We start from the raw sequence: 15,444 nt of genomic DNA on the forward strand, positions 1-15,444 counted from the left end.
ATTCAGCTGTACTGGTCTTTAATAATTTCTGCTCTGTTCTTGTTGTTTTCCTATTGGCTTGCTTCGTGCTCCAGGCCGAATCTGCAGCGAGATGGAGTCGCCTCCATGGTTCGATTCCTTCTGCAAGTTTGCGGAGTACCGGTGTTCGAGTGGGCAATATTACATCAAGGTAAGCCCCTTAGGCCCACCCAATGGGTACCACCCGCCTCTAACTGCATGTGATCCACCAATATGCCTGCCATGTGGCCCAGTACGTCTACTTCCTGCGCACAAATTACAACAACACACCCACCCTGCATTCTTTTTTGAACACTGCTGCAATATGGGCCCCTGTAACAAAAGCAGCAGCAGTGATTCTCATTACCTCCATCTTGGCACATTATACCACATCTATGTCTGACCTTCCTTTGACTCTCTGACCTTCTGACTCACTTTTCTTTCTCTTTTCCTTCTCTTTACCTCTTCTCTAAGCTACCATTGCCTGCCTCAATTTCCTTCCTCTCCTCTGTGACAAAGACCCATTTCCGGTGTCCTTACTCTCTCTCCCACTTCCTGTCATCCCTTCTTACTACTGTTCTGTCTTCCTTCATCCTGCCTGACCACCTTCATATGTTTCCTGTTTTTCTTTATTTTTTTCCTAGAGGGTTGCGTGCCCCGCCGACCAGCACAGGGGTCTTGAGGATCTCGTTCAAAAGGTGGCGTTAGAGGCGCTGGCGCCTGATAACATCCAAATGCTGCCTTTTGAGAGGGAGAGACCCCTCGCACCCTCGCCATCGGCCCAAGACCTGGCCGATGTGATTGCCCACGCCGCAAACGAGGACTCTGCCACCAGGAACATCGAACTGGCGGCACACCTGGTGGCAGACCACTCATCAAAGGAAGGGTACCCGTGGAGGCGACATTGGGAAAGTGACGATGTTCGAAAACACCATCAGCATCGGTCACTGGCCCGCTTGACCGACCCCCTGGGAACGACACACATCAGTACAGCCGTAGGAAAAACCACCGTCCACGGCGTGCTGATGCTGACGCAGGTCTCGGTGGCCGTTGGTCCGCTACTAACATCGAAGACGGACAACGGCGTAACATCTACGCCGGACCTGCGCGTGTCCCAGGGGGAAATGGCCGAGAGCCGGCTGATGACGTCGTCACCAGGCCCACAGGACGCTCCACGGGGAAGTGCCCTTCCGAGGGGGCTGTTTGCAGAAGAAGACCCCCGAACACCACCAGAGCCGGAGGCGACTTCAGAGATCTGGCCGGAGACATCACAGGAGGAGACAGGGTTGCCGGTACCCCTGGTTAAAGACATGTTGGCGGGAATATGGGCCAGAATGACACCAGCCCCGGATGCGGAACACGGCCTACCAAGGAGCAGAGTGCCTTTGGTTCCAGGTCGGGTGGTGACGCACGAGACACCTGCACGCGCCGCACCCAAGACAACAACAATGCCGCTCCGAGCCGTGGACGCCAAACACGTCATGCGCAGGACAATAAAAATGCAGCCCACGCCTAAGCAAGCTAGGAAGACATCAGGCTTAGCTGTGGCTCACACCGCACAGGAGCCGCCACCAGCAAACACAGGTAGGCACAAGGCCGCGTGGCTGTCGGTGGTCCAATCAGGGGTCCCTCCTAAGAGGGCGCCCCACTTAGTGCCGAAGGACCCCTTGCAAGTGCCACCACAGGGGGCGACACGCAAGGACGGATCTTGGCAAGAGACTGCAGAGCTGCCACTGGGAAGGAAACATCAAGAGGGGTTGGCAGCTCCTGGACTTCGAGGGAGGCGTGTGCTGGCACACAGGACCCCTGGTGAAAGGGTACAGACTGAAGGCATCTTTGGAAATGGAGTGAAGTATACGGTGAATGTGAAAGGGGCTGTCTCTAGGACGAAGGGTCACAGACACTACAACGGAGGAGTCGAGATAGTGGTAACAGCACAGCAGGATGCTATAAGGGAAGGATCTTTACGAGGCCTCCTGAAGACATCAAGGGCAATGGCCAATACTGTCGCACCGGTGACTGCTGGAAAATTAATTGAAGAAGAAGAAATGGAGGCAACTCAGGCAATCCCTCAAAGTGGAGCTACACTAAACATAAAGGTGATACAAGACATTGTGTTGCATCAGTTCAAGACGAGCCATAGAAAAGGACTGGAGTGGGCAGAGGAAGTGGCGAAAGAGATGGACAGTGTGCAAAGCCGCCTGGGAGACCCACACATGGCAGAGGTGATGGTGCACGAGGCCGCCAGTGAAGTCATGCAACAGGTGGCAGAGAACAAGAAGGGGGCGTTGCTAGGAGACAGTCCCGAGATGGAGGAGCCGCTTTCCGAGATCTCAGAGCTAAATCGGGAAACGGAAGATGCTGAGCCAGAGACAAATAAGAAAGTGGGCCGTGTTAGAAGCCTAAAGGACGAAAACGAGGCCAGTGAGACGGGGGATACGGAGAATGAGGAAATGGTGGAGGCACGACAGGACACAGAAAAAATACTTAATGAAAGGCCGAATGTAAGAAAAAAGGCAGTGAGGAAGGCTGCAGATATACAAGAGGAGGCAAATAAACAGGCTGCAGAAAAGTTGCATGCGAAGAAGGAAAGAGAAAGGGAGTTAGCACAGAATGGAATACATGAACTAGCAAGGGAAGCTGCCGACACAGAAAAGAAAGGCTCTGAAAAGTTGGAATTTCAGGAAATAAAAGTGATTACAAAGACGAAGAAGATGATAAATATAGCACGTGCTAAAAAAAGAGTGAAGGCAGCAGAAAAGGAGACGCATGCTGCTAAGACATTAACAACAATAGTGTTGAGCGAAGAAAAAATGGATGCATCGGGCCAAAAAATAAAGGGCACCAAACAAAAGGTGTGTACTCTTTTAGCTAAGGCGGCAGCAAAGAAAAGACAGCAAGACACACAAGGAGTGGAAGAGGTGGCAATGGCAGACATGAAAGACTCTGAAGCTGCAGAACAAGAGGCAATGAAGCTGACAGCTGTCAAAGCAATTCAGGACATGGAATTGTGGTTGAAAACAATGAAAGCAGAGGAGGCGGGGAAGAAGGAAGAGCAAGACATAGAGGAGGAGGCAGGAAATGAAACAGGAGAAACAACAAAGACCGAGGCAGGAGAGGAAGACGTGGGGCATTCCATGCACAAAAAAACAGAGGTGGAGGGGACAGGGAAAGGAAAGCGACGCCTTGAAAGTAAGGCAGCGAAAGATGGACAGAACCAGGTGGCAAGCAGAGACAAACTGGATAAAGCGAAGGGTCTGGTGCAAAAGGCCAAATACAAAACCCCTCAGGAGAAAGAATTAATGAAGGAGCTTGGACAAAAGGTGAACCCTGAAAAGTACCCGAGTGTGGCACCTAGATTAGGGCCAACAACAGATTTTGTAAAGAGGAGAAGGCAGCACTGGAAAGGGAAGATGAAGGAAGGAGCAGAGCAGGAGTCTTCTCTGGATACAAAGAAGAATAAAGAGACGGCAGTAACGCCAGCGAAAGTGCCAATGGACACTGACAATGCAGTGTCAATAGAAACAGAACAGAAAGAAGCTCATGATCACAGCAAGACCATAAAGAAGACCGGTGAGTGATTTATTTCATGTGGTATGTTGCAGCATGGTCAGCTGAACGAGAATGAAGTGGATGGAGGAACTCAAGTTTAAAAGCATAGAAAATCTGAAGTGGTTGTTTGGACGGGTGAGTTGGTGTCTGTGTGACTGCCTTATGTTCTCTGGTTTCTACGGGAAACGTCGTTTACAACGCGGTCGTTACATCGCGATGCCATTACATCGCGGTTTTTAGAACGCAAGTCGTTACAACGACTTGCGCTGGATGGCGCTCTAGGACAAGGAATAGTATAATTTACTATCCAACACCTTCCCTACTGTATGTAGACTGGGGTTGGAATAGTAAATTATACTACTCCTAAGCCCAGCGTCCTCCAATGCAAGTCGTCGTAACGACTTGCGTTATAAAAACCGCAATGTAATGGCATGCGATCTATTAGCATGCGTTGTAATGTCATACAACCATTTCTACATTGTAGGGCTTTGTCTTTGTGTCAAGTTTCTTACCTGTCTGATTAGCGTCTCTCACTCGTAACTAATTTGCGAGTTTGGGAAGCAAAGGGCGTGCACAGCACATATGAATACTAAAGTGCACCATTAAAAAAATGAATTTCTCAATCCCATCTGTCCCACATGCTCAGTAAATGAACACTAAGATCGCCATTACATGCAATCACACTCAACCATTGTATGCGCAGAGGTCCTAAACAATGGCCGTAATGCTGTCATTACACCAAACTGGGGCACGTCACAACTATGGATGCACATTAATTACGGACTGCAATACTATTGAAACAATAATGTAACCCAGATTGCATATGACAATTGTAACTGCATAAGATATGTCCTTTGTTAACCTACAAAAAACGAATAAAATACATTTTTTTTTAAATGAGGAAAAAAGAATTGCACTGACAAAAACTGTGTTATGGTTCTGGCTCAAACACATAAAAGCAAGGTAATTTACCAGCTAATGTTTATCTACGCTAATGCTGATAGACTACGAGAAATTCTGGCCCTGCTGGAAGGGGATTGGACGCAGTGCTTGGCTGATAGCCACACGGTTGGGAAATAAATGCATCCTAAAAGAGCAATGAAATTCACTGAAAAAAAACAATCTAAACACAACAAACAATTGAAATTCACCAATGGTGGTTAACAGAGAGCACAACGCATGCCATAACTCGTGCCATGCTCTGAATGTACTGTGAAAGGTGTGCTCAGAACAATCACTATCCTAGAAAACAGAATCCTGAAAATCAGATGGGTGACAAGTGTAAATACTAATAAGGAATACATAAAGGTCACAACAAAAACGACTGTGTAGAACCTAGTCAGAAGAACGCGTCAAAATAGAAGACCAACCTGAAAGAATTCATGTGCTAATTGGATTAGCAATGAGCCAGAGTCTTATCGCAGATAGAGTCAGCAATCTGGCAGGCCTTCAATCACGTACAGGTTAGTTGGCCCATCTGAAATGTGGTTTTTAGAGGTTACTCCTGAGAAAGTGGGTAGGAGCACAGAAGAAAACACTCAAGGCCCAGGAGTTCCCCAGCATCATTCAGTAAGGGAAGTGCTCAAGACCTGGCCAGAATACTTGCAAAGCAAATGAATTAATCAATTGCAGGGCTCGAAAAATCAAAAAAATTGTACTAGTCCTGCAGGACTAGTACCTTGAAAAATCTCCTCGACCGAACTCCAACCTACTTGAACTCAGTCTCTGAAAGCGGAGCAAATGTGACAAAATAGCAAGATTTAAAGGCATCTTTATTGCTCATTACCTTTGTGAGCAATAAAAATACCTTTAAATCTTGTTATCTTGCCATATTTGTTCCGTTTTTACAGACAGAGGACAAAAGTTAGTTTGTCTTCTTACTCGCTTTAAAGGGCAACTTGCGCTAGTGGCGCTGGACTTAGGAATAGTATGATTTGCTATTCCAACTCCAGCAATGTGGTCGGGTCAGTGACTGAGCGGCAGTCCCAGGCAAGTAGCTAAAAAAGAACATAGTGATCTGCAACTATTTTATGGGCCTTTCGACTTCAGGTAGATACATAAAAAGCACTGTGGTATGCAAATCGTTATTTCAAAACTCCATTACCATATAAGTTGGGATGCTGAAAAATGTGTAAAGAGATTTAGCGTTTCAGATCAAATGAGTGCCATCAATGCATTCATATTTTCAAGAACATGCCATCAGACTGTACCCATTGCAAACCTTTTTTATTTGTTTCCATTAGAAATACAGCTTTATCACCACAAAGCTTCAAATACCTCCCACAAATTAAACCAACATACTGCTCCCAAGCGGCGTTTACGTCTGCCGATGACCCAACTGCACACATTTACATTTATTTGAGGTAATAGGCAATATGACAAGGCTGTTTTTTTTTGTTTTCACAGTCTGCTTCTCCTCTGGCATCAAAGTACAGGGGACCCTCATCCCTTTCATCCAGAGGCATCTCGAAGGTCAGAATGAACCATCCAGTGACAGTTGTTTCTTTAACCTCATGCGCGCTAGCGGTTTTCCCGCTGTGTGCTGAGTTTTTTCAAAACCCGCGTTACATGACGAGCTCAGCTCATCATCAGCGTATGACAGGCGTACCTCATGACGAGCTGAGCTCGTCATCAGCGTCGAAGGGGTTAACAAAAAGAACAGGGAACTGATTCAGTGAAAGTAAGAAAGATTAGGAACGTTGTACCAACTAGATCCTGCCCACTTCAACCATAGGGCCTAGTCACACAAAATGGGCTTCGAGGTGGTGTGGCGAGGCATGAGAGGGGTGCCAGAGCTGAGGAGCAACACAAGCATAAGCTTGTTCATGGGTGTTCACTTACTCTGCAAACTTCACACAATGACACATTTAACATGGCTTTACTCTGCATTTCTTGAAGTAAACTTTGCTACATCCTACAACAAATACAGCTCATTGTTTTGAGCCTAGGGAACCAAGTGTGGGGTAGGACCTGTACCACTGCAAACTATTTTCAAGTGACATTCCATCCAAGAAGGGGTTCATGAGAACCCCATAACATGTGAGGTTTCAAAGTAGCACATACATGCATTTCATACAAATGTATGGTGGAAAAAACAAGGTAAAAATTAAGATGGGAGAAGTTTCCAAATAATATTGTAGACAGAAGAGTAGTATACTTGTCTGAAAATAAAAAATGGAAATCTATGTTAGGCTGAGATAGGCCTTGGGAAAATGCTGGGATGGATAGAGGAAACAACACAAAAATGTTGGGCTGGTGGCAGACAGACGTTTATGCAGATATTTTGGGATGAACAAGTGAAGCCATGGCCACATGGTCAGATGATGAATGAGGAAGGTGCTTGACGACACTGAGCTGCTGATAGCAAATAGGCATTTTGAGGCAATGGGCAGATTTTGGGCCTTGGGAAAATGTTGAGCAGGCATTCAAGACAGAATGTCATGAGGACTGAGAGGATGCCGGGCAAGACCGATAAGGTGCAGCACACAGAGGACGTTGGGAAGACACCGTAATGGAGCAAAGGGTGGACGATGAGCTGGCAAGGGTAGGAAGTTGGGTCAGCGATGAAGCAAAGAAATGATGTACAGCTCACGCAATGAGACGCTACATGCATGTTGATCGGGGCATGTAATGATAAAACAATACTGGGGCAAAAATCATAGGCTCATGAGTCAGAACAATGAAGTCAAGAGATGGTGCAAGTGTGTTCATGAGAGAAACAAGTTGGATAAACAAATACAGGAAAAACTCAACGACGAGAAGTTACAGTATGGGAGATGTGTGATCACAGTTGTGATAAAACAAGAAGGTAATCAAGATTGCGGTGTGTGTGTGGCTGTGTGTGTGTGTGTGTGGAGCAGTGTGTGGCTGTGTGGCAGTGTGTGTGGCAGTGTGTGTGGCTGTGTGTGTGGCTGTGTGTGTCTGTGTGTGTGGCTGTGTGTGTGTGGCTGTGTGTGTGTGGCTGTGTGTGTGTGGGGCTCTGTGTGTGTGGGGGGGGCTCTGTGTGTGTGTGTGGGGCTCTCTGTGTGTGGGGCTCTGTGTGTGTGGGTCTGTATGTTTGTGTGTGGCATTTGCGAGAGATTAAGCTATTGGCATTGTAAATGGCAATGCCATTTATTTATCTGTTTTCAAAACCAACACATAAATAAAAATGTTGTCATTTACAATGCCAATAGCTCTAACATTTGCAAAGGAGAGACCGTTGCATTGTAAATGCTTGTTTCTTTGGCAGTGGGGCTGAGAGGTATCTGTCAGTACCCTTTAGTTAAATCAATAGTAGACATTACCCTTGCTCCCCCTGGTCTTTCTACTAGCTTGGCTTGTCTACCTAGGGCATGGGGTAACTATCGAACTTGAAGTGGGCGTTTAGTTGACGAAAGTCTATTCAGAAGGGAAGACTGCTGTCTTGGATTTGGGTACAAGTACTACCGGGAGAACCATTCACTCTAAGAAGGTTCAATGATACCGGCTTGTAGCATTGTTTCTACCTCTTGCTGTACGGCCTGTCGCCGGGCCGCAGGAATTCTATAGGGTCTTAGTTTTATTATCTTCCTACTTTCTGTTTTGATATCATGTTTTACTAGGTAAGTATGGCCAAGCATGCTAGAACACAATCCGGGATAGCGGTCTAAGAGGTTGTACAGCTGATTCCTTTTTTCTTTTTAAACAAACGTTATTTGATTTTGCATAAATAATTATGTATCACATTTCAACATCAGAAATATTATCTCAGGAGGTACCGTCCGCTATTCTCTGCATGCTTCAATTGACTGAAAAGATGCCTTTAAGACAACAGGATTTTGGTCCACCCTCTCTGGAATTGTTAAATCAATTTACCCCCTTTGCCGCGACAAATGCTTTTGACTGACTTGGTGGCTCCTCTGCATTGGATATAAAGAACCCTAATGTTCAGCAGGTTTTACCACGGCAAAGTCAGAGGTGTTTGGATGAACATGTTAACAACTTGATATCCTGGAACGTTGCAGGTCTAGCGAATAAGTTTACGGACTCGTTGTGGGTCGCATTTGTCAAGAAATTCTGTTTAATTTGTTTGCAGGAAACATGGTTGATGGACTGTAGTTTAATTTTAGAGGGATATAAGTCCTTTTTTGTTCCAGCATCTGCAGGCAGGCCAAAGAGTGGTCTTGTAATCTACATATCCTTAGTTGTGGAATGCAAGATAGAGGTCTTGCCCACATTGAGCTCGTGCATACAGTCTTAGTCTTTGGTACTTAGTAAGGGGTTCAATAAACTGGGTCTTATTAACTTTTACAATTCACCATCACGCTCCAAGGGTGGGTGTAACATCATCATGCTAGGCTCTTTTACTGGGCAACACCGTAATGCTGCTCTCCAAAATGTTATGATTGCTGGGGATTTTAATATTCACACATGTGGAGATCACAGGGTAGCAACGTTAGCCGATCTAGGCTGTCCCCGGGTGAGGGGAATTAATTTTGAACACGCCACTAATGGGGACCTGCTGAACGATTCCCTTAACTTATTTGATTTAATGTCACTCTTGTCTCTATGTGATCCCCTTTAGCAAGGTTGTTGTCCCTCATTTAAAGGGAGAGGTGGTGGCTCACTAATAGACTTGATACTAATCTCATCATCTGTACAAGCATTTTTTAGGGGATTCAAGATCCAAGCAAGTGCCTATAGCGACCATAACTCTCTGTGGGTTGAACTTCTTGGTACCCTACTGTTGCCCAAAAAGGGTGCCCATGCCAAAAGGTGTCACTACGAGCCACAGATGGTAGAAGAAGGCTGAAGTGGTCTCTGATCTCCCCAGACGTATTCTACAAGCCCATGAAAGAGGCATGTTCTAGGGAGCTAATCCTGTGCACTTCACCGAGAACATCTCCGGGGAGCTCATTAGTGCTTTCAACATCATCTCTGGCACAGTAGGCAATCTTTTAAGTATCCCGGCCCGCTGCCCAGTAATTCAGACCCCTAGATGGTTTGATTCCGCCTGTTCCTCAGCAGCAAGGAGGTTGAGGGAAGCTTTGATTAGCAGCCCTAGAAATCAGACACTGGTTAAATCATGTCGGAGAGACTATAAAATGGCATTGGCTAAACGTAAAGCCGCTCTGAAGGAAGAAGCATGGAAAGGGCTAATGGATGCCAGTACATTGAGGAATAGCTCTATGTTTTGGAGCTTTATTAATAGCCCTGTTATAAACCATGATGAAGGAAGTAGTGTAGGTACACATATCACAGAAGACGAGTGGGTGCACCATTTTGAAACGATGTTCGCGAGTCCCGTTGAGTTTAGAGGCCTGTCAACTCAGGAGGCAGCTCCTTCAGGCCTGGTTTTTAGCATAGAAGAGATTGAGGAGGGTATAGTTGGGCTGACAAGCAACAAAGCCCCTGGACCTGATGGCATTCCCCCAGATCTTTTTAAATCATACCCAACCGTTTGGGCTCCAGTCCTCGCTGCAGTAAGTAACACTGCGGCCAGCTCAGGATGCCCTGCATCCTGGGCTACCTCAACCATGGTGCCAGTTTTTAAAAAGGGTGACTGTGATAGCACACAATGCTATAGGCCAATCTCGCTGTTGGACTTGGTGGTTAAGGTGGTGGGCTGAGTGCTCCTAGAAAAGTTGAATAGCTGTGCAGTGGAACTCTCCTAGTTATCAGACGTTCAGTATGGTTTTGCCCAGGCCCATCGACTGTGGACCAGTGCCTTAATCTAACCATGATTCTCAACAAATACACGGTCTCCCGCTCTGGCACCATTTTTCGAGCAATCATGTATCTGTCTGCCCCGCTCGACCGCGGGAACAGGATCAAGTTATGGCAGTCCATGGTAGACATCGGGGTAGACAGGAATATTGTTTCTTTTTTGGAATATCTCCATAATGCTACAAAGGCCCATGTTCGATTTCCGAATTCTAGAACCCTTTTTGTTCAATTTATATATCAACAGTTTAGATAAAGCCCTATTATCAACGGGGTAGATTTTCCGTTTGTCGGCCGTCGTGGTCTCCCAGTCCTTCTATACGCGGACGACTCGGTCCTTATTTCAAGAACCGCTAGAGGGATACAAACCATGCTTGACGCATTTTCAGCCTTTATGTCGGCCCGTGATCTTTCTATTAATGACTCTAAATCCTATGTCATGCTGGTCGGCATTCGCCTGAAAAAATCCTTTCAATTTAGGTTAGGATCTGCTAAAGTACCCCGCACTGATGCCTTCTCGTATTTGGGGGTCGTAATGGACGAGAAGTTGAAATCGGGCCCTTTAAAACAAGAAAGAGGGGAAACCTGGTGCGGGTAAATACAGCTATCTTTAATTTTGCCTCTAAGTTAGGAAAGAAACCTATCGTAGCCCTCTTAAAGATTTATCAGGCTAGGAGCTTTGCAACAGCTTCCAATGGCAGTGAAATATGGGGGCATGTTACCACAAATGATCTTCAAACTGCAGAGAACGCATTCTTGAAACGCTTATTGGGCGTTCCTCGGGGCATGTCCAACATAGTGGTACATGAAGAATTGGAGGTACCTTACCTAAGTGATACATTGGCCCTCTGCCCCTTCATTTTTTGGATGAAAACCTTGTTGAGTGTGGGAGCCCCGCTAGTCAACTGATTTTAAAAGAGTGTATGAATCTCGACCGTGCCTTCCACGTACCCTGGCTCAGATATATCAAAACCAACTTTGAAAGGTTGGGTAGAGCTGATTTGTACTCCAACCCTGAGTCTGTAACTAGAAAGGATGTGAGATAAATAAGGCAGTCCTTTAGTAGTTCAAGGAAAATCGAGAGGGAAGAGCTGAAGTTGAGGAAACCTACTGTCTGTAAATTATTAATGCTGAAAACAAAACCCCATCAACTGAGCCTTATCTCTTGGGTTCTTTAAGCATTTACAAACGGTTCCTATTAACCAGGTTTCGCCTTGACCCCTTTCATTTTTCGTTGGCTATACCAAGGGGTTGTAGGAGAGGGCACTTGTTAGCACCCTGTGGCTGCGACGAGGAGTCTTCACAGGATCTGCTATATTTTATGCTATTTTGTAAATTTTATGAAGTCCCACGAAAAACTTTTATTGTTCCGATTTTAAAGAGGAGGAATTTTACTCAGGCTCATCCTGCCCTTATTTACTTACAAATGTTGCATGAAGAATGTATTTTCTTTGTTCTCAGCTATCTGAAATCTGCTGTGAAGGCCAGGGATTGCCTAGATTAAATGTTAGCAATGGCCCGGGTCCATGTTTACACTTATAATATACATATTCCAGAGCAGGTTTTGAGATTCATTCTTTTAACCGTTTAAACAACTTTTATCTGAGGGTAAAGGGGTCATGCACCTAATCTTGTATTTTTGGCTCTAAATCAATTTGTACTATTGTGGATTGTAACTTGTTTGTGATGAATTGTGTTATTACTTTTATGGAAATGTTAACGTTTTTATAACTTTTATGATTTTATATGCTGAAACCGAATAAAGTTGACTGATTGATTGATTGACTAAAAAGAGCCCCGCTAGCCAGGGCCCCCCCATTCCTCCAGCTCCTGCATTTACCCCATGACACACAGGTCTAATCTTCCACTATTTAGCTCGTAAACTTAATACCCTATGTTACCCCATTCTACCTGGACCCACCCTTCCCTCCCTCTAGGAGTCCCACTTCCTGATGGCGCAACTGCACCGAGCAGTCAGGCATCCCCCCCCGCCAGCATTTTTATAAGCAAACTTTATTTGGTTTTAAAAACATATCCACTTATCACAAATCAATGTTAGAACATTACCTCCTGAGATATAGTCCGCCATGCCCTGCATGCCTCTTTGAACTGAACACGTCAACCCTCGCGCATTTTGGACTTCTAAATTCACGAGCTTAACAACGCATGTTACCCCTCGCTGCTCACCCATTCCCATCCTTCCCCTCAAGCGTGCCACTTCCCATTGTGCGACCGTTCCGTGCAGTCAAGTATGCATGTCGTAGGTCACAGGCCCTGTGCATCTAGCATAGGTCCACATCCAGTTTACTCATGTCTTACATTAAGTAGCTTAACCCCTACCGCGCTACCGCGTTTTCCCGCTGTGCGCTAAAATTTGAAAAATGGCTTGTTTATGACAAAGCCAGCTCGTCATCCGCGTAGCGCAGGTAACGCCCATGACGAGCTGGCTTTGTCATTAGTGGGAAGGGGTTAAAATCCAACTCCCTCTTATACTTTAGCATTCCCTCTTCATCCTGGATTCTAAGGGACCTCCTCTACTAGGGCGTCTGTTCCCATACCCTCTAGGTTCTTTAGTGATACCACCAGTGCCTCCCACGCTCTCGCTCTCTCGCTCTCTCCTCCGCTTTCTCATTCCTAGCTCTTTTCTCTTCCTGCATTCTGGCTCTCTATCTGCCTATTTAACAAGTTGGGTCTGCCATCTAGTTATACTCTGGCACTTTTTGCCTTACAGTGCATAGCAATGTCCCTCTTAGCTAATGAGAGCCTCAGGTCCAAGAACTTGCTTGTTACTTTGTTCTTTGCTGTATGGGGGAACCTATGTAACAGGCAGGTTGTCGGGGTTACCTCTATGTCCCTATCAGTCCCATCAGTCAGTACCGCAGTGATTCCCTCCCAGACATTCCCCATCTGTGGGCAGCTCCAGAACATATGGCAAAAGTCCACTCCTCTCATTACACAACGCAAACAGGCCGCCGATTGAGTCTCAAAATATTTGTTAATCTTTGCAGGGGTAATATACGCTCTGTGTGCGACATAGTAGTGTACTAGCTGGAATCTGGCATTCCTGGTGCCTTTCCATCTCCTTTCCACTAGCTCCCCCCAAGTTTTGTCTGGGATGTCTTCTCCTAAGTCTGCCTCCCATTTTTGTCTCAGTGCCGTCAACGGGAGTATCATTTCTTGGATCATACGCCTGTATAAACATGTGTCCCCATCGCCATCACCACGTATTGGCACCCCAATGACAACTACGGTTCAGACATCCCCTCCCTCCAGTGCTTTCGTACGGCTGCAGTGAGCACTGAGTGTAGGAAGAAGTCACCCGCGGGTAATCCATATCTCGTTTGAAGGTCCTCGAATTGGAAGCATGGTGCCTTCCTCAAATAAGTCCCCTAGTGTTTGAGGCCCTAGGTCTCCCCATGTTTCCGACCCGCCAGGTTCCACCATGAGGCAATGCCTCACAAAGCAGCAACTGGATTTTTGGGGCGTATGGACGCTTAATCCGCGCACGCCTCAAACTCAGATTCCAGCACATATGCGCAGTTCGTACTTCCATGGGCAAAGTGTTAAGTCGCATGGGGAACTTTAGCACAATTTGGGATAGCTGTCTCAGTGGCTGGAGATCGTCGCACCGCTCTTCTAACCCATGAGTCTGCCTGCTATCCATCTGGTGAACCATTGCAACTGCGCCTCTAGATAATAGGTTGAAAAATCAGGGACAGAGAGTCCCACATGCGACCTTGGCCTCATGAGCACTCCCAGAGCTACCCTGCGCCTTCCAGTCCCCCACAAAAAGCCCGAGATCAGTGACTTGAGCTAAGCGAAACATTTTGCTGGGATCCAGACCGGCAACACCCCAAAGTAATACAGCAGTCTCGGTAGTGTAATAATTTTAAGAAGAGCTACTCGGCCAACCACAGAGTGTGGGAGAGTTACCCAAACGTCATAGCTGCTTTTCACTCCTCTTATGGCTCTCCCAATGTTACCCTCCAATAGGTCTTCTGGGGTGTGATGAATTTGTGTACCAAGGTACATCAAGTAACGGTTTTCCCATCTCACCCCATCCGTTTCCTGCAGGCCAACTCTATTCCCTATTGTAGGGAAAAGGCAGGACTTAGCCCAGTTTACTTTGAGCCCTGCCATGTCACCTAGCTCTCACAGCAACTCCTTTGCTCCCGATAGTGCTTCTCGCGGGTCCTCCAGGAACATTAGTAAATCATCTGCGTAGAGTGTGATGTCATAAATTCGCCCATCTACGTTTATGCCTTGATAATGCTGTCCCGTTCTCACTCGAGCTGCATGTGGGTCCATGGCCAGGGCAAACAATAGGGTTAAAGCGGGCACCCCTGTCTCGTCCCGCGGCCAACTCTGCAAGCATCTGAAATTAGCAACCCGGTTCTATCCCTGGCAGTAGAGTCAGTGTACAAAAGAGCCGTCCATTTCACAAACTCCTCCCCTATTCCGAATTTTGCATCACTCGGAACAGATAGGGCCATTCAAGGCTATCAAATGCTTTTTCGATGTCCACGAGAAGACAACTGCTTCCACTTTCTGGTAAGAGTCTGCTTCCAGCACCCGGAGGAACCGCCGAACATTTAGAGCTGTGTTACTAGTGGGGATAAACCCTGCCTAATCGCTGTGGATTAAGGTTGTCATACAGGGGAGGATCCGAGTGGCCAAAATACGACTTAGAATTTTGTAGTCCAAGTTAAGCATGGATAGGGGCCGGTAGGCCGAGATGTCCCAGGCCGATTTCCCAGGTTAAAGGAGTGGAAATATTATTGCTTCCCGCTTTGTGGCCGGGAGATGCCCCACTCGATTTGCTTCATTATAGAGCTGCATGAGCCTTGAGGCCAAAAGCTTGCTGAATGCTCAGTAGAATTCTGATGGCAGCCAATCCGTTTCTGGTGTTTTATTTCTGGCCATGCTTTTAATAGCCACTCTCACCTCGCCCAGCTCCACTCCGCGGCCCAGGAGACCCACTATGTCCTCCTGCAATGCTGGCAATTCTGCACCCCCCAGGAACACATCTAGGGCTTCATCCTCTAACTCTATCCTACTTCTATAAAGTTCCCTGTAAAAATCATGGAACAGGTTGTTAATTCATTGTTGCCCATAACATACTTCCTCATTCTGTTCCCTTAATTCGAGAATCACGATCCTCATCTAGCTGGATTAGACAGCTAAGCCAACCGGGCCCCAGACTTATCTCGC

The 15,444-nt window shown here is 46.4% G+C and overlaps 1 protein-coding gene across 1 annotated transcript in view; it reads left to right on the forward strand.

Annotated features, from left to right (window-relative positions):
* The window catches only part of LOC144768939 (uncharacterized), a 707,478-nt gene that overhangs the window by 530,920 nt on the left and 161,114 nt on the right, over positions 1–15,444 (forward strand). The window contains exons 7-8 of the mRNA XM_078652943.1: positions 75–169; positions 642–3,570. Of these exons, the coding sequence (XP_078509069.1) occupies positions 75–169; positions 642–3,570 (3,024 nt within the window). The remainder of the gene's footprint in view (positions 1–74; positions 170–641; positions 3,571–15,444) is intronic.

The sequence above is a fragment of the Lissotriton helveticus genome, chromosome 7, assembly GCF_964261635.1.
Source record: "Lissotriton helveticus chromosome 7, aLisHel1.1, whole genome shotgun sequence".
Lineage (NCBI taxonomy): Eukaryota > Metazoa > Chordata > Amphibia > Caudata > Salamandridae > Lissotriton > Lissotriton helveticus.